The 21,243-nt window shown below is 38.4% G+C and overlaps 1 protein-coding gene and 1 long non-coding RNA gene across 4 annotated transcripts in view; one reads left to right on the top strand and one right to left on the bottom strand.

The window, feature by feature from the left end:
- Window positions 1-21,243, top strand: part of LOC121669567 — a 36,776-nt gene that overhangs the window by 7,565 nt on the left and 7,968 nt on the right. Inside the window, exons 4-8 of one of the 2 annotated variants that reach the window (XR_006017807.1) lie at window positions 3,306-3,418; window positions 5,924-6,062; window positions 10,917-10,957; window positions 11,545-11,682; window positions 16,555-16,958. This is a non-coding gene — a long non-coding RNA (uncharacterized LOC121669567). Of the gene's footprint in view, window positions 1-3,305; window positions 3,419-5,923; window positions 6,063-10,916; window positions 10,958-11,544; window positions 11,683-16,554; window positions 16,959-21,243 lie in introns of those variants that run through there. The other variant, XR_006017806.1, reaches the window with a different exon arrangement.
- On the bottom strand, window positions 180-8,223 carry GAL (galanin and GMAP prepropeptide). Of its 2 annotated transcripts, XM_042038663.1 has the most exons (7): window positions 8,043-8,223; window positions 7,801-7,881; window positions 7,120-7,174; window positions 6,126-6,197; window positions 5,647-5,733; window positions 2,583-2,660; window positions 180-490 (listed from the first exon to the last, which is right to left on the bottom strand). In XM_042038663.1, the coding sequence occupies exons 2-7, from the start codon at window positions 7,879-7,881 to the stop codon at window positions 438-440; spliced, it is 426 nt and encodes a 141-aa protein (XP_041894597.1). In that variant the 5' UTR covers window positions 8,043-8,223; the 3' UTR covers window positions 180-437. The 2 variants fall into 2 exon arrangements, with proteins under 2 accessions (XP_041894597.1, XP_041894598.1); XM_042038664.1 differs by lacking the exon at window positions 6,126-6,197 and having other exon boundaries at window positions 8,043-8,214.

Raw genomic sequence — 21,243 nt, 5'->3', positions numbered from 1 at the left:
GCAGCACTTTGAAGTCACTGCTACTTTTCTGTTACCTTAAGCAGACAACATATAGTATTTATGTTTTATTTTGCTCTAACATTGCAGAGTATAGATGCAGTGTAATCTTCCAATTAACCCCAGGCTTTGTATATGATGCACTGTGTGCTGATACGTATGCAATTTTAAAATGAAACAACTTAGTTGCTCTTTATTTTTATTTTATCATTTACCTACAGAAAAATTTTACCAAAGCAAAATTATACACTGTAACAGTGCAGGAGAGGGAGGGAAGGGAATAAAAAAGCAAAAATAACCCAACAAACCAACCAGAGGGCAGAATGCTGTTTACCATTTAGCAGATAAATGCAAACAATTCTTCTTAACTTCAGGTCATTCGGGTCTTTTGTTTAGAATTCAGTCTAAATCTACACTGCAACAAAATAAAAATGCATTCTTCAAGACTGGTTCATTTCCTCTGGTGTAGGTAGCTTGTCCAGTGCTCCCATCTCTGCAAAACAGGGGGAAAAAAAGTAATTAACACATGTGTAAGCATGCATATTTATCTTAGCAATTGAGTAATGAAATCCAGTTTCAGTAATAAAAATTATTTTAATACTTTTCTCAACTATAAGAGGCAAATCTTTGAACTTTTCGTATTTTAATTTATAAAATACTGGTTTTTTTTCTTTTGAATGTCAAAAATATCTTCCTGATATAATTTCAACATTTTAGAAACAGCAGTGACAGAACAATTAAATTATATTAATTTTACTATGTCAATTGATATTGCTGGATCCCAGCATCTCAAAAGACTTAATATTATCTAATTACAGCTGCCATCCTGCATGTTGCTCTTTATGAGAAGCACTTAAAGTTGGAGGGAATAATTTCCAAAAGAAAGAGCTGAAGGCCACTTTTAGTTATCACCAAGGTACTTTTTAGCAGTAAAAATACTGCCTTTTTCTTGCAGATTAATATGTGTGTCTAATCTGAATAACTATTCTCTGAATCTGAACCCCATGAGTGGGATTTTTCCGCCTTCCCCCAGCAAGGAACATACCTAAACCAATGAATTCAATGTAGTAAGGTTTCATTTATGTAAAAGTATTAAAGGATTTCTATCATGGAAAAAATACGGTTTTCACCTGCTAGATCTACAGTTCTGGTTTGTGTAAGAGTTTGTACTAAGCCTTTCCAATAACTATTGTTAAGAGATAACATGTGATAACATTCTGTGTCTGTTGCAACCTGAGAATACAAGAACTATGTCTGTGTAAAGCCAGACCTGGAGATCCATTCTTTTGTTTTTCACAAGAACATGGTAATTACACCACCTTTTCTGGACAAAAACAACTGTTTGTCATCACAGCCCTAAGAAGGGAGCCTTTTTTGCTCCTTTGTTCCAGGGAAGAAGTAATCTGTAGTTCTGTGAGATGCATTTTGTTTTCTTGTCTGATTTGGCAGCTTTTAGCCTACTCAGAGAGTGTGTGCTTGAGCTTAACTTCACACCCTTTTTGTTGTGTCCAAATATTGATTTTGCCTCCTAGGCTCACACAGCAGAGTAAAGGAGTGTTTTGGGCTCTTTCTTCACAGTGGCACAACAAACAAACTACACTTTGTCCACAGTAAATATACATGCTAATAATCTACTTTAAGTATATATTTGAATTATTTCACGCCCTTAAGACTAGCTATAAAGAGGTTTTGTTTTCAAATGCAAATTCAATTCAATAAACATTGAATTATTTTCCTTGGATGGATACAAATAATTCAGAAAACAATGAGTAAAAAGCATCCCAGGTATGCAGAAAATGAACAGATCTGTTGAAAGTCTCTTTTAATAACAAAGTTAAAACACAAATGAACACACAGTTCTATAGCATACACTTACTACAAAATTGCTCACAATTTGTTGTATACAAATGCAAGAATATAGAAGTTACTGATTTATTGAGTTGTCTACTTTCTGAGACAGAAAAATCCTCAAACATTTGCAGTACAACAACCAACTTCCTACCTGTTGTTTTCTTTGCAGCTATACATTATGGTTTTACACATTTTGTAGACAATTTTAGAAGAGCTGAAGAGGTTTTTAAAAGCTAAAAACCATGTTTGTTTGTGGTTTTTTAAAGCAAAACTAGTGAAAACTCAGAAGCAGACAAATTTCTTCTTCACTGAATTCCATAGTAAAGTTACCATTCTTAGAGAACCAGCTGTAAGCTCAGTATTACAACTCCTGTCACAACTGTGAGGCTGTACAGGGTTTTTACTTAGGAGCATTCTGAGCTGTTTGCCAACATTCAGCTTAGTGTTGTTGCAATTTTATCATGCAACTTTATTGTAGAATACATGCAAAAAGGGAGATGTACTTCTTTTGTCAGTAACAAGTGATGGAATGGGATCAGAACTCTGCTACATCAGATCTCCACTGAGGTGCAATTTTGCAGGATCCACCTGCACTCTGTGTGTGTGATCCCAAAGGTGCTGTTCAAATTCTTGCACACTCAAATCTGCAGCAGATGTGTACATTAAGGGATAGTCTTGTCTCCTCAGTAAATTTCATACCAGAAACTGTGAAATATTAGAAGGTATTCACTAACCTTTAAGATGCAAGTAAGTCAAAAATTCAATTACTGTGCGCACAATGTTTTCATCAGCCACAGGTCTTCCAAGATTCCCTGTAAAACAAGCTGGGTGTTACTGAGAGTTAACATGGCTCGAAGATACATCATGTGAGATATTGTGGCTAAGTTTATGAGTAGTCTGGGGAGGGAAAAAAACCCCCAAACTATCTGAAATTCCTTTTTCCTTAAAATCCTTGATGAAAAACCTCATTTCATGGAAGAGTGAAGCCCGTATAAGGTAGGTAACTGCAATTCTCAGAATCAAAATCACCCAGCTTTGTATGCCATTGATGCATAGCAGCTGCTATGGTAATGGTATTGTGGTCTCTGGGTATTATATTAAGGAAATGGTTGTGGTCTTTGGGCCTTATGAGATCTGTTGCAGAAGAGAGTTACCCTCTGTTCCCAACTCTCTCCCTTGTGTCCACCTGAGCCTGCAGGGATAGGCTAAATTTTAAATTTAGCCAACAAAATCATCAACTTTACAGAACAGTCAAAAGCTCTTCATATAGCTTTTCAAATGATATAGAAGCGATTTGTAACCCAAAAGCTAGGCCTGGGTGTTTTTCTAAAAGTCCAGAAAGATTATGTTTTTACATCGGAATCTAATCCAATATACTTGTCTTTGATCTTGTGAAAATAGCTTTTTGATGCTATTTTAATGGCCTAATGGGTGCTTGTTATTGTACTTTTGAGAAGGATGTTTTCTGCATCTGTTAATGGGACGAAAAAAAGGAATTAGCAGGAGGTTGGAGGAAGACACCTTGATGTTTTTAGGAGGATGGAGAACTGCTCTCTATTAAGAACAAATGGTAAGTAATTTCCCCAAGATTTTTAGTTCTCTGCACACAGACGTGGGTACCAGAAGGAACAGTCCATTATTACATCACTGAAAACATTATCAGATGGGTCAGAAGGCAGACTGAGCTCTGTAGCACAAATTAAAAACATTGATGAGGGTTGTAAGGGACACAAAGGTTTCTGGTACATGGAGAATAAACATTTAAGAATGCATTTAATATACCTGCACCTAAAAATCTTGTCTTCCAGTCTTTGAGCTGACACAAAGATGTTACTATTATTTGCATTAGTAATACTCTTTTATTTGAATTTTTCCTTAACTTTTATTCCCACCTAACCTGTTATGGATTTTTGTTAGTATTGTGTTAGTCACTTTCCTACCCAGATTTTATTATCTATGTGATATTTATTGGATAAATAATTTTCCTCAGTGACTTGGGAATATTGTACTCTGCTATTGACCTTAATTCTGCACAGTCAATAACTTGCAGATTTCAGTAAAGAAATCATTATGATCTTGTGATTTGAATATTTGACTAATTATTTTCATAGATGGTTGTAGTTGTGGTTTGGTTGTTTTTTTTTTTCCTGGCCCTAGTGTTCAGTCCCTAATCAGCTTACAAATTTTTCTAGGTTATCTGGAGAGCTTATGAATTTTGCAGCATTCCTTCAAGGAGAGCACAGTCCTTTGCATGAACTCTTACATTAATAAAATAATATGTGCGTATATTGCCATTTTAAGGTGGTTTTGCAAATAATCAGGAAAATCCTTAATTTTCAATTAAAATAAGATTCTGATTAACTTATGCATTTTATATATATATGTATTTAAATCTCCTTTGGGTAGGAACTCTGTAATAAACTTCAGCTTCAAAGAAACTTTTGGTAAGGGAAGAGAATGAAGTTCATAGCAGAGGCAGCTGTATAATTTTGAAGTCTCATCCTGACAAGTTTGGTTGGGTTTGCCTGCAATTGTAAAGGCACAACAGTACCCAGCAAGAGAGTTCCATAAATCTGTAAGTTCATATTCCTGTGACAGACCTGGTACATGCACAAATGGCAACATGTTGCAATGTGCTCTCTACTGCTGGATTACAAATCCCTTACTTTCACATTGTCTCTGAATGGCCAAATATTGTTTTTACATCAGTATTTGAGAAAGCAGGGTTGGGGTTTTTTTCCTTAGAAACCAACAAACAAAACCAAAGAAGAGCACCAAAAAAATACCACACACAAAACCCCACTGTATAACTGTGTACCAGACCTGAACTGACAGTCCTTCAGAGAGTGTCACCAACTAGGAAAGGTATTCATGTTTCTCTTCTCTTTACAAAGCACGTACGTATGAGATTGTAATTAAGCACATTTCCTTTATTTATGAACTCATTTAGTGTTAACTGCATTTGTGCTGTTCTGGGTGTATTTAAAATAGGCTCCAAAACCTTTGTTTTGCCCCCATTAGTGCAGTGGTCACTTTTATCAGCCTAAGGATGAGATTCATCCCAGCTCACTTTAGATGTCTGCAGCAGGTTTAGTTTCATCCTCAGGAGATAAAATGGGTTTTTCTCGAAATTTCTGCATTTTATCCTGAAATAGGTGTTCAAGATAAAGCCTAAAAATTGTCAGCTTCTTTTCATAAAGGGAGTCTAGACATATGTTTTAGAGGCCCAGCTTTGGATGACAAATCCAGAACAAGGCTGCTCCCTTTTCATTGCCACTTATTAAATTCTGACGGATGCAACATCAAAACAGGTTGACTTCAGTTGTGACCAGGTTTTCAATCTTTTAATGAAGATAATCCACCTTGCTTAATCATAGGAAATACTGAGACTTTGTATTTTCTATAGCCTTCATTAGTGAAAGATGCCTATATGCACCCTCTTTTTTGCCAAAAAACAATTAACTCTGGAGTGGCTGGAGTGACATTTGAAACACTTATTTGCACATATGAAAAGAGAAAAAAAATCAAAGTTTTTTCAAAGCAATATGATCTATTACACATTTAAAGAAACAAAATTATGATACATTTTCCTAAGCACTTAGATGTTGTAATCTGTGACCATACAAAGATCACACCATATGGCCAAATGTCTTGTTTTTTTTCCTTTCATATGTTTATTAGGATTTCTGCTGAAATGCAGAAATAGTTTTGTATCCAGGTAATCAGTTAATTCAATAGTAATTAAATTACTAAACATATAAAATAAATCAAAAAGGCTGGTTTTCAGATTTTCATTACCTGCTTTAATATCCTCATCAGGTGGTATTTCACGTTTACCAGTGAAACCATGCTTGTCATTAAAAGATCTGTGGTTATCTACTGCATCTGATAAATAAATTAAAAATCAGAGGAGTTAATTGACTTAGCAACAACCTTTCCTTGCTTTTCATGGATTTCAATGAAAAGATCATGATGGCCAGTTTTGATGTACAAAATTACAAGGAAGAAGTTAACGTGTCATTAAATACAGTAACCTTTCTTCTAAATTTGTGCTTATGATTTGTCTCAATTACAGACCCAGTCCTGTGCTACAAACTTGCTGAAGCTATTACTGGATTTAGAAGTTGTAAAGAAAAACTGTAAGTGTGTATCTGCATGTACACTGGGAAGCTGTTCTTACTACTCTTTCCTCTGTCTTTAAGAGAATGCTGCTGGTGAGTTTGCTTAAAAGAAAACTGCAGATCATTTACGTGAATAACCTTCAGAAACTATCTTACATGCCCCTGGTGCCTCTTCTCTCCCCCTTGCAATGGGCATTTCCTTTATCAGTAAAAGCTGATCAATATGACCTGCAACAAAGGATGATTCCTATTATCCAGTCTTAGATATAAGATACAAGTCTTTGACAAGCAAATTTCCCTACTGTACTTTTCCCAATTTTCTTAGATCTGCTTTGGGCAAATATACTTCCAGACATTTACAGAACCAGTTAATACATTTAAGATGCATTAAACTTCTTTTCTTTTTTTTTAAGTATCCTTACTGCTAGCTAAAAGAATGAAAAGTGTCAAGAGTAAGCATCTGTAGTATTTGTCTGTGTGTTCCTGAGACTGAAAATATAGAAACTTTGGTAATGAATGTTACCACATTCACGAGAATTAATAGTAAAAAGAAAAATATTTGAAACAGCTTAGTACTGCATTACTTTTCTTACAACCTGCATTTGTTATCTCCACTGTAAGCCAGTGCTCCTGTATTTTGAACACCTTATATATTTATTTTTCACATAGTGATCTGTCAACAGTCTTGAGTTTGCAAGTTACTGTTTTATTTTGCTTCAGTTAAAAAGAATGTAGTATAATAAAGTCAAGTAGTGAAACATTTTGTAAAAAGATTTAAAGGTGAAATCTGAAATACATGGAGAAGTGCCAAATGCCACATTTTGTCATTCTGCCCTTGACATCTAAGATGCTCTAAGATTTTTTAAAACTTCTGGTGGCGACGTATTTGTCGTATGACAATTACAGTTCAGAAGCACAAAATGTGAGCAGATGAGTTTGTGGACATAAGGCCTCCCATAACACTTCTTTAGAAAAGAACAGCTGTTGTCTAAGATAACAGTTCTATGATACCCATTTAACAAACATCTAAACAAGTGTTTTCCCAAATGAATTTCTTCAGTCTTGCAGGTTTAGACAAAATTGCTATACTCAGAGAAAATAACACAGTTTCTGCATTTTGAAGTAACGAAAAAAAAAGTGCCTCACTTACGTGGCCCAAGGAGGTAACCAGCACTATTCAAAGTCCAACCCCTTTTGTCTTTTGCCTTAAAGAAAAAAAAAATGCAAGTATGTTATTGCACAACCTACACTCAAAAGGACATTCTCTTAGCAGAAAGAGTCTTCTGAAGGCTCAAAATCCAGAAAAAATATTTTAAAAATAAAGCAAATCATACTGAAGCAAATAATCATGGTGAGCTCTCACCCTCTCCCTAAATCTACAGTGCTGCTATTGACATCCCTGTGATTTGAAGGTTTCACACCACGTAAGTGATGACTGCACATCACACTTGGGAGGCAGAAATTTCAACTTTATACTTAGTTTATATTACCACCTGATAACCACCTTAACAAACAACAGTGCTTCTTTTTATTGCTTGGATTTACCTGACAGCCTCTTCATAAAAGAGGTCCATATGTACATCATCTTTCTGAGGGAGGTGGGACACCCATTCAATTTTGGTCTATCAACTAGACATTCTTAGTCATAGTATTTGCTATAAGGGATTTTAGTACTTAAAATCTCCAAATTCTTAGCTGGGAAAAAAAGAGCAAACTGTTTATAGCCCGAAATGGTTTTGAGTGCTGCACCCTTTGCAATCCCTATACCTCAGAGCAGTGTGGATCCCCGGCAGGTTCCCAGTTCCTTGCCAGCTGAGACACAGATACTTACTGAGAAAACCAGCCCGAGTGTTTCCGAGAGGGTGGCACAAAGGATTAAAGACAGAAACAGGAAAGTGGTGCACCTCTGCATCTGGAAAGAAACCGCAGCGGGGTAAATGCTTTGCGTGGCCCGGGGCACGGGCGGCTGGGTGGGCAGTGGGGGCGAACCTACTCCCCAGGGCGGCTGCCAGGGCTCGGCTGCCAGGGCTCGGCAGCCCCATTCCCGCTGGGAGCAGGGCCGGGAGGGGGTACCTTGAGCTGGGGCGGTCAGTCCCTCGCAGTGCTCCCGTGGCGTGGCGGGGGCCGGTCCGGGCTGGTCCCACGGCGAGCTCTCACTGCATGGCCGCGGCCGCGCCGCGCTCCCGCCGCGCTTTATGGGCAGCGGAGCGGCCGTGCCGCCGGAGCCGAGAGCCGCCCACCGCCTCCCGCCTCCCCCCTCCCCCGGGCCATTTCCCCTCGCCACCCGCCGCTTTAGGAAGGGCAGAAATTACGGCAATCCAATTAGAGGCACTTGGAAGCGCGACGCAGGGAGCCCGGAGCTGCAGCGCGGGCGATTAGCCCTGCCCTGCCCTGTGCCCGCGCCTCCGCCCGCCCGCGGGATCGCGGCACAAGGGGGACGGGGCTGCGGGAAGGGAATACACGCACTTTTCCCAGACTCCGGTACGGCAGCAGCGCTAAACACACGTGTCTGCGTGTGCTGCTGGCGGACAAGAGGCACGGCGTTTGGGGACAGCGGGGACTTCACACAGCTCCGCTGTGCTTGCGAGCCCGGCAGCGCCCTGCGGTTCCCTCGCGGCCCCTTGAAATCCCTTTGACTCGTGTCCGGTGCTCCAGCATCAGTCAGAGGAGCGGCTAAAACTCTACTTCCTGCCGCTCTGTATCTGAGATAGCACTTGTTGTAGGGTTGTATATGAAAGCCAGCGGTTTAGTTCTCTCCAGTGACTAAATTAACCCCGGCCTGTGCGTCTACAACCAGTGGAGTTTCACCAGTTTGCTCATCTCAGTTGTGGTTACAGCTGGCATCGGGATGTGCAAAACTAAATTACAGAGCAGAGATTCCAGTATTACTTCCCTTTTCCCCCCCTGGCAAATTGTATTTTCTCTGCAGCAAATTAGTTTATTCACTGCAAGTTCTCAAATTCACTTCTCTTTCAATAAGAAAACATGTCAGATGTTGCACAGGATAAGTAATACTTACAGGTCCTTTTTCAGAAACTGCTAAAAAGTCTCTGCAAACTTTTGAACAATTCACTCATCATTCACTTGTTTAAAAGCAAATGGTTTTTACTGCAATGTAGCATAATGTTCATAATCCAAGCTAGAAGCAGAAGCTGTGTCCCCTATTTCTTTTTCCTACCCTCTTTTGTCAGATGCAGTAGGGTTATAGGAGTCTAGATTTGTCTTTGGGTGTTTGAGCAAAAACTGCTGGGATAAAGTTTATTTTATGCAATTCGTAAATGCTGATGTACATACATGGGAAGCTCAACTTTGCAGATTTTATTTGATATTTTTTATCATTTGCTGAAGCTGTTCTCTCAGCCATTGCATGATCCTCACAATTCAGATAAGATAGATCTGGAAACAGCAACATAATTTTTGCAAAGTGATGTTTTCCTTTACCTTATCAAAAGTGCAGTTTTGACTGATATTCCCTAGATCTCAGCTGCTAATTGCCAGTAAGTAATTTTTGAAACTTGAAGCTTTTTTGTGCCACAAAATGTTCTATGTTATTTGAATAAAACCACAGAAGTTACATGAAGAGATGTCCAATTTTGCATTCAAGAAATGTTAATTCTGTGAGCTTTGACTACAGTTTTACTATTGATGTTCCTGTAAAAAGTATTTGAAATAATGTTTTTGAACCTGCAGTTTTTATTCTGGTTTTTCATCCACAGTACTTGCACCTTCCTGTCAAATTAGAGTGAAATGATCTCTTCATCTCCACTAGAGTCAGATGCAAAAGAAAGCCTTCTTGTATACCGAAAAGCTTAATCCATCACTTGCCCATCATACTTTTGGTCTAAATCTATCTTTATGTTAGTGTCAATTAAATAATTTTATCAGTCATTCCTACAACTGATGTTCTCATTCCCTCAATTTTCTTTGTCAAGAATGCTATTAGTCTTTTTTTTATTCCATAGAAATTTTAAATCTCACTGCTCAGACAAAAAGAAAAGAGCATTAGTCTGAAGCCTGCCTTTCCTAGCTTAGCTTGACTAATGGCCATCTCTGTGACTGCACAGCTTGTTGTCATTGAGGAGACCCTTCAGTCTATTCCTCTCTTGATTTATTTGTTGTCTGGTTAATTGTAAAGGCTAAATGCAATTTGCAGATACTGTTAGGTTATGCCTAATTCTCACTAGAGGTCCATCATCAGATAAACTCACCATGAAGCTCATCTAAAGTTCACTCAAGTCAGTGGAAAGATAAGCATTGATAACAAAACTGTCTCTGATGTCTCTAAGCTGATACATGAGAGACAGAATTGGCTGTCTCACAGAGCAACATGTATATGTATTTTATAGATGTGATTGTAACTGCATTTCAAAAATAATTAAAAGAAAAACAGGGAAGAATACTGTTTGCAGCCAGAGCAAAAAGCTTTGAATTTTTAAGGAAATTATAATAGGAATTAAATAAATGACAGTATTGAAAGGTTGGACTTGGGAAAAAAAATTATTGCATTTTTGTCACTGAAGATTTCATTTTGAGAACAAACAGTAAACCCTAAGGATTCTACCACGTCTTTAATGGTAAAAATGTCTTTGTTATACAATTGATGAGGTAAGATGGACTCATTTACCTTTTAATTAGCAAAAAACATAAACCATACAGTATGGCTATCTTTTATAGTAGGAAAAACACTGAGTAGAAGTGGATTTTGCATTATATTTTCAAAGGGTCTGGAGTCTGCAGTTGACTCCCTTCAGTGTTAAGTTTGCTGAGAGAATGAATGAATGAATGAAGCAAGAAAAAGTGTGTCTGCTATTTCTGTGTTGAAGCTATAGAGCAGGGTTCTTTTCAGCAACTCACCAATGAATATTAAAATCAAATATTAGAAACCACTTCAGTCACAGTGATGTCCTTCTGCACAAAAAATGAGTGAGGCTTTTTCCTACTTTCCAGGCAACATCAAGTCTGAACATACTGTTTAAGACCTTTCTCAGGTATGTACACAAAATCTCTAATATTACATGAGCAATTGTAATGAATTATAGGCTTGGGAGATAAATAATCAGAAAAAAATGTCTCCCGTATATGAGTAATTCCAGTGAAATAATGACATTACAGAAAGTAAATGCTTTATTGGAGGAGTGTCAGCATCCAGCTAACTAGAAATTATTGGTTGCAGAAGTTTCAAGATGTCTACTTTGAATCCTCTTCAGTATTTACCAGGAGATCACTAAAATGCAGTGACACCAGTAACTGATGTTGCTGTCTTCTGCATTGGAAACAATTTTAGATTTTTGAGATCAGTGTTCCCATACTGAATAGAGCGATTTATCATAACTGAGCATGGAGAACACAAATGCAAGACTTTCTGTGGCTAAATCTGAGTGGGAAAGGCACAAACCTCTTTCTAACTGAGTATGGACACTGCAAGATCTGAGTATCCAGAAGCAAGGAGGCATTCCAGTTGCCATCAAGGCTGGGAATTGCTTCACTGATCTAAAGATTTATTGCTAGTCTTGTGGTAAATGAGTCTGGGGGTAGTGCCACAGAGCTGAAAAGTTATTTGGAGTTTTTCTTTCAGCTCAACACCGTTACCTCAGCCCTCAACATTTGCATCTCAGCTGCTCATTGTTAATCTGAGCAGAGATAAGTTGAAGATGATGCTGTCTGCATTTATCTGAAGATGACAGAACTTCTATATGCAACTATCATTTTGTATGTAAGTAGTTTGCTCTTAAGTCTTAAAGAAACCTCCTGATTAGTCTTTCCCTCACATGTATAGAACTCCTTCCTTCTTTAGTGGAGGGAGAACAGAAAACAGGTTGTTGTGTTTGTTTAAAAAAAAAAACTAGTAATAAGAGAAGGGTCATTTCCTTCATCCTTCCAAGCCCTTTGCTATTGTTTTCTTCCCATTTTGTAATTTCTGTGAAATGTAGGCAATTTTCACTGAGTGAATCTGTTGCACATTTTGCCATCTCAGCATCAAATAGAACTAAATGTTATAGATAACTTCTGAATGAAAGGCTATTTTCTATTCTGAATTACACTGGTATCAACCAATAATCTCCTATCATTACATCATTCAGTGTGCTACCAGAGCTATTATTCACAAACATATATCATTGCATCAAAACTGTGACTACCACACGTTAGATCATCTCATGTATTTTTAAAATGATTTTTGCTTCAAGAAGCAAGGTGATTTTTAGACTAATTGTATATATATAGAAGAGAAACCACAGAATGAAAACGTCAGAGAAAAATTCTGAAAGTTAATTACTATATACATCAATACTACTGTGAGAAATGATAAAAAAACCACTTAGTCTTGATTCCTGCTACCTTACAGGAGAGTAATGTATCCATTAGGTTAAGATTGGCCAGTAGGTTCAAGCATATCAAGGACAGATTGCTTGCCAGCACAAAGGCACAAGCTTCATTTCCTGAAGTGAGACAAAACCAGAGGCTCTCCTGACGACAATTTATCTGAGAAAAGCACTGAGGATTTGAAATATTCTAAGAAATACCATTTTCAAGTGTTTCTGGTACTAGTAGTAGTAGATCAATACGGATTGCACACCCTATTGCCACTCCCAGGTTATGCATCCCCAGAACGCTTCTATTTGGGCAAACAGGATACATACGCAGAAGGCTCCCTGAAATTCCAGGAGACCCACTGCTTCAGCTATTTCCTTTGTAGGCCAAGGAGAAGGATGGGTCAGAGGCACTGCCTCTCTCAGAGGCAAATACAATATCTCAGCTCTGTAAGGGGCTGAGTTTGGCACTCAGCTCCTGCTAATACTAGACAGAGCTCAGCTTCTCTGACTGTGAGTTCAGCTGGGAACAGCTGGGAACCTCTGACTCAAAGGGCTGATTCAAGATTTATAGTTGTAGAGGCTCCTTTACCAAACTCTGAATTCTGATGCTTACCTGAAGGAGGCTGGTTCTTGGCTTAGTTTTCCATTTAATTCCTTGCTCACCAATGGCTTCCTCCTCCTTTGATCAGCTTCAAGGGAAGCTCACACCTACCAAACACAAGAGAGTTTCTGGTCCTGCAAGATCTCAGGAGGAATTCCTGCCTACCCAATCCCTGTAGGGCCCCATGCTGTTTAACATCCTCCTCAATGGTCTGGATGATGGGATTGAAAGCACCTTCAGCAAATCTGGTGGTGGCACCAGACTGGGTGGTGCATTGAACATGTCAGAAGGGACATCTTACAGGGAGACCTGGACAGGCTGGAAAAGTGGGATAGAAAGAATAATATGAAGTTTAACAAAGACAAGAGAAAGTTTGTGCCCCTGGGATGGCATAACCAAAGTTCCCAGTAAATGATGGAATCTGCCCATCTGAGGAGGAGCCTTGGTGAAAGGGACCTGGAAATCCTGGTGGACAGGATAACATGAGCCCACAGTGTGCTGCTGCAGCAAGGAAGGCAAATTGGATCCTAGGCTGCATCCATGGAGCATAACTAGCAGAGACAGAGTCGTGATCATCCTAGTCTAGTCAGCATTTGTCAGGCCACACCTGCAGTACTGTGCCCAGTCCTGGTATGCACAGTTCAAAAAAGACACACTGGAGAGGGCTCAAAGGGGGGCCACAAAGGTGATTAAAGAGCTGGAGAACCTGCTCTGTGGGGAAATACTTAAGGAGTTAGGTCTTATCACCCCGGAGAAGAGGAGGCTCAGGGGAACCTCATCATAGTTTTCTAGTTCCCAAAAGGCAGTCACAAAAAGCGTGGATGCTCTCTCTTCACAAGGACACCCATGGAGAGCACAACCAGCAAAGGGCACAAGCTGTACTCAGAGGGGTTTCATTTTGATGTAAGAGACGAATTTTTTTGGACTGAAAACAATCAGTGTCCCAGGGCCTTAGTGGAGTCCCCATCAGGGAGGTTTTAAAGTCAAGCGGTCAGGGTGCTAAACAAGAGACGATTTTTCAAGGTTTGTTCCAACCTGGGCTAAATTATAATAAGTGCTTTACCAAATTATGTGTACTAAAATGAGAAGCCACAGGAAAGCAGGTCAGTGCTTCCATGGCTCTTATTTTTTAACAGGACAGCAGTGCCAGCTGCTTAATTAGCAAGTATGCTGCAACATTGTAATACAAAAAGCCTCACAAGTAGGCACTTCAGACGTGAAATGCGTTCACAGTAATTCAAATAGGAACTACAGAATAATACTTACATCAAATATTTTCCAAAAGTATTTTTATATTAAGTTCACTTAAATGTAAAAAAAAAAATAGGCAGAATGTTAAAAGATAGGTATTCAGCTACAAAATTCACTTTTTTGTATCTTGTTTGTTACTGGGTTTTATTTTGTTAAAGCACAAAATAGAGTTAGCAGGATGATATTACACAGCCTTCATTATTGTACTGTAAATGCACCCAGTTAGTCTTTTTCTTCCATGATAAGAAATAACCCATTCCATCTCACAGGCTCACTGTGTAATCTGAAAACAGGTTTGAGAAAATTGGGTGGAAAACCTTTCTTGTTGCCCTTGACATCCCTTACCAGAGGACCTGAGCGTTGCTCATCACGTCTCTGCAAACTCTGATGACATTCTTATATTCCTCCCAAACAGCCTGTCGCTTTTTCCACATTTCCTTCACTTTCTTCTTCCTTTTGGGTTTTGCCAGAAGCTCCTTGCTCATCCATGCAAGTCTCCTGCCCTGCTCTGTGTGATTTCTTCTTCATAGGGATGCACCAGTCTTGAGGTTGGAGGAAGTGATGCTTGAGTATTAACCAGCTCTCCTGGACACCCCTACCTTCCAAATCCCTAACCCATGGGATTCTTCCAGGTAGATAGTTGAGGATGCCAAAGATGTCTCTCCTGAAATCAAGGGTTCATTGCCCGGCTTCCTCCGTGTAGGATCCTGCACTCCATGGTCACTGCGGCCAAGGCTGACCCCAACCTTCACATGGTTAATGGTTGGACTTGTAGAACTTGGAGGTTGTTTCCAACCTTAGTGATCCTATGATTTTATGATTCCCAGCCAGTCCTTCCTTGTTTGTCAGTGCAAGGTCCAGCAGCACATCTCTCCTCGATGGATCCTCCACCACCTGTGTCAAAGTGTTACCATCAGTGCTGTGCAGGAACCTCCTGGGCTCCTGTGTGCCCACATGAGTTGTTTTTCCAGCAGAGATCAGGGCAGGAGTTCCCCATGAACACCAGAGCCTGTGACTGTGAGGCTGCTTCCAGCTGATGGGAGAATTCCTCATTGACTTCCTCTTCCTGACAGGGTGGCCTCTAGCAAACACCCACAGCAGTGTCACCCACGTTGTCCCTGAATTTTACCCATCAGCTCTTGTCTTGTTCTTCACCCAGCCTGAGGCAGAGCTCGATAGAGCCCAGCTGCTCTCTCACACAAAGAGCAGTTCCACCACCTCCCCTTGCTGGTCTGTCTCTCCTAAAAAGGTCGTAGCCATCCCTGACAGCGTTCCAGTCATGTGAGCTGTCCCACCATGTCTCTGTAACTGCAGTGACATCGTGCACACAGACCTCTCATTCTGCCTGGTTTTTCCCCATCCTGTGTGTGTTGGTGTACAGGCATTTCCGAGAGGTAATTGATACTGCTGCCAAAACACTCCCATAAAAACCACTTTGGAGTCTCCTCAGAACACACACACAAAAAAAAGTTAACAAAAAAAGAGTAGCAAGCCCCCAGTCAAAGGCCTGGTTTGCAAGACAATTGCAGGAATTGATTTTGTTCTACCTATCCTCTCAAGACAAAGCACAGGATATCCTAGATGCGCATGGACCTGACACAATATTTGATCAAGGAGGGGCTTAATCTGGCTGCTTACAGAGCTACCTGGACATTTGTGCACAGAAACTGTATGCTCTTGTCTTTGCAGTATTTATGAAGGGGAGAATTTCTCAGGTATTGCAGAAATGTTAGAGCTTTAGCCTAGTGAATCAGCACTGCTACTTTACATGAGCATCTTGATTACACGCAATTTTCAAAACTGTCTGTTATTCTTGGTAGCCAAACATGAATTAGCAGGATTCAAATTGAGTGTTTCTCCCACTTCTATCCAAGGAAAAGATATGTTTACCTATATACAATCTTATCAGATATTACTTCAAAGGACTTGAACTTGCAGAAGAAGATGACTCATTTGTTTCCAATGCAAGTTAGAGATTTCTATTAGCCACTAGCAAATAGTTGCAGACTCTTCAAGAAAAAAAAAAGCAATATCTCATTGAGTCCTTTGGATTGCCATCTTTGGAATTCCCACACACATTTATTATGTAGCACCAAGTAAATCCAGATGAAGCCTGCATTTTATTCTTTCTATTTTCCCCATCTATACCCATTTAATTCATTAACGTCTTTTTTTATGGGTAAAAAGGAATAAATGTGCAACACTTACCAGAGGAACATGTCACCTTATTTCTGGTTGCTGTCTTCATTCTGTGTGTCCTAGGAGTTACTTGGGAATTTTTTGTTTTTACATGAGGGAAAGAAATATTTATTTTATTTTTCAAGTACAGAAAATTATTACTTGGTTGAACACTTCAGCAGGACTGTAAAGTTTAGAAGCACTATGGGTGTATTTTAATCAACTTTCACTTCTTTATTATCAGTGTAAGAAGGCCATCAGAAGGTTTTGGGATTCAAGTTTTTACAGAGTTTGGAGCAGCAGGTAATTTTTATTTATTTTGCTTATACATGTAAACGTGTATAAGGAAAAAATATTGAATGTAGTATTTACCAAGTCACCCCCACTGGACCACTTTTGTATGTTGTAACTCAGAGTAAAATTATTACCATCTAGTCAATGTTATTATATTAATTTGCAAAAAAACTAAAACAAGAATGCTTCATACCTCTTTTGGGACTATTATTTCAAACTATTTATAGGTTCAAGAAGACATCATTGCACTTATCCTGTATTCAGAACCTAACATTGCATTTTTCAGGAAATAAGTTTCACACCATCCAAGTTCAGGTGTGTAAGTACCTAAATTAGGGATCAGTGAGGTCTCAAGAAAGGGATTCTGAGTATTTGCTAGCAATTTCTCTTTCTGCTGAAAACACATGCAACTAAGAACTTGTATTGTGTGTGTCTTGGTTAGGTTCTAAAGATCAATGGTGTAAATACCTTTTTATTAAAAGAAAAAAATTACACATGTCCATATTACATAGAAGCCTTTAAGAAAATATTTAAATTTTTTACTAAAGTTTTGTTCTTCAGAACTTCAGCCACAAATACCTGACTTTATAAGCCAGTCTTCACTGCAAGGTTGTACTTCTTACATTTTTACAAATAGTAGAAGAAGTTCATTATTCACCTAAAAATGTAGTTCTCTAAATGTACAAATGCTGAGGTAAAACAAATGGGTAGTTTTTCTTCAGATTAGTTCAAACTTCTCTGTGTGTTTATTCTTTCTTTCTTTCCTTCTTTCTGCACAGCAGTTCAATTATTACTGAAAATTTACAGGCTCCATTCCCTAAATAACTGAATAAAGCAAATTAAATAAACCAGAAAAAAAAAATCAGAAATATGCCTGTCAGGCAAGTAGCTTACTAGTTTTCTTGAATAATTTAATAATATTTATCAAATAAGCTTTGTAGACAGTGAAAAGAACAAGTATTATAAACTGTGAAAATACTTAAGCCTGTTCTTCATTAGAAATCTACAGAAATTTCATAAAGGTTTCTGTAATGAACACTTGTATCAATGTAGACTTCCCCAGCATGATAAAAATAGGAGTAATTATGCTTATTCTTTTTCCAGTTGGTTTTTCTCTGTATGTCCTGGGTATCATTAATAAATCATTGCAAAAAGAATTAATATCTGCAGCTGCAGACTCTGGTGTGACCCACATGTTAACAAATAAATGAAGTAATATGGGTGGTCTAAAGCTTTGCCTCCATTGTTGGGTAAAGATAAGCACACATGTATAAAATAGACCTTTGCTTTTCCATCTGTTATTGACTGACCAAAATGGCTTTTTCTAGTCTTTGAAAGTTAGTAAATACAGGCTCCAGTGAAGGTTATAAGGAAATGTTTCATAATCAAAGTCCTAATATTGAAAAATTACACATTTTTACAGACAACTCAGCTGCAAGATGATATTCTGTGGCAAGAAGAGTGTTTTCCCAATAGGAAGTTTTAAATTACTGAGGATTTTAAAGGTTGTATCCGGTATTTTGAATTAGGAACAACAGGTAGCTGAGGAAAGGTGGATTGGAGCAGGGTAAGAAGGGGTAAAGCTCTCTTTTTACTTGCAAATGTCTCTCTAGGCTACAGAAAAAGATATTTAAAGAGGAGTAAGATTTATTTTGCCCACCTCCCTTTAGGCAGCTGTGCTGAACTGGGCAGTTATCTTAGCTCCATTAAAGAGACTGCTTCAACATGGCCATGGGAACTTAGAGCATAAATCCATCTATCTGTAGATAGCTGTGTACCTCAGGATGAGATGTATCATCTTCTCCTCTGGCTCGTTGTCTTTCAAATATGACGACACCTTGAACAACAAGTTCTTATGTAAATACCTACAGGGTGGGCATGGAAAATTATTTATTTACCCAGTGGTGAAAACAACATGCCAAATATAGTTACTTTACGGAAAATGAGAATACCATGCTTGTTTATAAGGGGAGGACTTTTGTACTCCACCAGCTTTAGGTTGTCTATTCTGATGTGTCACCTTTGTAGGTGAACTGGTTTGGGCTGGGATAGATTTAATTTCCTTCATAGCAGCTCATATGTTTGAAAGCACACAGTGTTCCAGCTATTGCTGAAAGGCATCTGCACAGCATCAAAGCTTTCTCTGTTTCCCATGGGAGTGTACAAGAAGCCAGGAGAGGGCCCAGCTGGGATAGCAGTCCCTAACTTCAATGTATGTTCAATGTATATCAATATTCTCAATATCTGATTGGTGTGGCAGACTGTCTGCTCTGGCTTCCTCACTGACTTTGTCAGAAAATTTGTTTGTCATGTAAATGTAAGCCTCCTTTCAAAAATTTATGCTGGTAACTGGTACTCTAGGCCCTTGTAAGTAGAATCAGTCCAGCAGTCAGCTGTGATAGGAAGTACACTCTGCATGTCTTGTTAGCAGGCATTTATCTTCACTGATGAATCCAAGACTGAGGTGAAATTGGACGTCAGCTGAATGTGGAGAAATATGATGAAGTAACAAATTGGAAAAGAATGTTGTCACAATTTAGCTTATTATCTTCCAAGTTTTTTGTACGAACATTAAAACAGTATCTAGAGTCCCAGTGGCAAACAGCTGGTAAGGGCTTGCTGTTTGTATTTTAAGAGAGAAACTTGAAGCATTAGTGGTTGGAAGATTTCAGTGTGTGCTGTGGGGAAACAAAGCAAGTGCTTTCTCTGCCTTATTTAGCAGCAGACATCTTCTGAGTGACTGGAGAACTTCGCTTGACCTTCCTGCAAAGGAAAAATGAGACACCCCCTTTTCCTTTGCTCCTCTCACATAAACCAAGATGCCTCCGTTTTGAATTAGGTCATTCCAGGTTTCCACTGGGAAAAATAAATGCTTCAAGAGGAGGAACAGAATGGAAGAAGGATCATTGTCCCATCTGTTAAGTGGCACGATGTCTTTGATTAGACACTAATCAAAGTGATCGTGTTTTCCTAATTTTATTCCTTTACCAGGCAAGCAAACGGAAAATGCAACAATAAGTAATATCCTTGCCAAGTGATTCTGAAAAATATTATTTTTGATTAATCCTTTTTCTGTTACAGATTTCAACATGAAGAAAACTGGTTTGTTAATAAAATGAAGCCCTTAACCATTCAGTTGAAAAAATTCATTTTATCGTTTCCATTCATGAATGTAGTTCCAAATTTCAAACTGTACTTGTTAAAATGTGGTTTTCCTTTTTCACTTGTAAGCCAGGTAAGAAAAAGTCAGAAAATGGAAAAAAAAATGCTGAAAGGTTGTGCATAAAAGAGCATAACACATATTAGAGCTGGTTTCTTTATTGCAAAGGTCCTGTAGATACTTTGTGCATAATACCTTTTTAATGTATTTACTGTCATTTTTGAGGGCTAAGAAAAGACTTACCCTTTGAAGTGGCAGTTCTGTTTTTTTCTCACATGAACCACAGATATTAGAAATAGCTAGATAATTTTCTATTCTATGAATTCTGTCACCACAGAGATCTTCCTCTTGGTTTCTTTAAAGAGCATCACATTTTTCTGTCAGTTTTCACTGTGTGGCCTACAGTTAGAAAATGACATTCATGGTTTATATAAATGAAATTTACTCATTTTGTGTATATTTATGGTTAGCTTGCTTATTTTATTAGCATTTTATTCCTGCATTAACTCCTATTTGAAAAATGTATGTGATATTTAGGGAAATTTTAATGCTTTGGAAGACATTTCAATATTTAGAGTTGTCTAGAATATTTTTTATTAGACTTTTGTAAACTAAGACCTTTAAAATGCAATTGGTGTCAACCATGAAGCCTTGTGAGTCATTCTGGGCTATTAAGAAGCAGATTCATCTTTTCTCAATGCAGAATTTTTAAAACAAAGTGCTAATTCATAGAATATTCAGAAAATACTAAATAGCAAAATAGTCCTCTCATCTGCAAAATCATCCCACTGTAAGCAATGTGAATTACATTTGTTTTTGTGCACTTCCATGTCTCCTGATCACTCTGTTTTCTAGATATTGCTTTATTGTTCAGTCTGATTCATTGGATATTTTCCATATTGAGTGTTGCTGAAGTAGTTCTCACCCTTTGCCTTTTTGTTTCCCTTTTGTTTGTTCTGAACTTCTCGCTCCCCACTCTGCAACCCCACCCTGGCAATGAAACTGCTCATAAGGCTTCAGGACTTGGCTGTATTAACACTCCTGGGGGGTGTAGAACTCTTGTCCCAGTCATACATCAATCAGTTATTTTTAAATAAGCCTTACCTTTACAGCAAATGCAGTATGGGGAGGTGTTAACCTCCAGCCTTCTTTATTAAGCCATGTTCAAATGCATTTTTTAAAAATAGGTCCCTAAATTTAGGGTTCTAACTCTGTATTAGGATACTTTAATATATTATTTGATTACCTGTGAATTCTAATTAGCCTCTTTGCATGAAATACTATCTTTTTGTAAATTCGTGATGCTTATTCTTTGCACATTCAGTTGAGGTGGGACCAAAAATGCCCAAACTGTCAGCCTAGATCCAAACTTATTTAGGAAACATCTCCAAGCAGCTTCACCTTATAACACTCATCAAGCACTTATAATTCATGCAATTTAAAACTGCTACAGTCAGATTTAAGAAAAAAAATGTAAGA

This window comes from Corvus kubaryi, unplaced genomic scaffold, assembly GCF_017639235.1.
Source record: "Corvus kubaryi isolate FWS band 111438036 unplaced genomic scaffold, C.kubaryi_AGA036_p1.0 37392, whole genome shotgun sequence".
NCBI lineage: Eukaryota > Metazoa > Chordata > Aves > Passeriformes > Corvidae > Corvus > Corvus kubaryi.
Note: the sequence above shows the minus strand (reverse complement) of the source record. Positions and strands in the feature narration are given on the sequence as shown.

Bases quoted from the DNA above. Each gene is read 5' to 3' on its own strand.
- GAL (XM_042038663.1), bottom strand. From the start codon at position 7,881: ATGCAGAGGTGCACCACTTTCCTGTTTCTGTCTTTAATCCTTTGTGCC. The intron at 7,175-7,800 runs GTAAGTATCTGT...TTTTTCTTTAAG, and splicing joins CACTCGGGCTGGTTTTCTCA to GCAAAAGACAAAAGGGGTTG. The intron at 5,734-6,125 runs GTAAGATAGTTT...TTTATTTATCAG, and splicing joins AGAAGAGGCACCAGGGGCAT to ATGCAGTAGATAACCACAGA.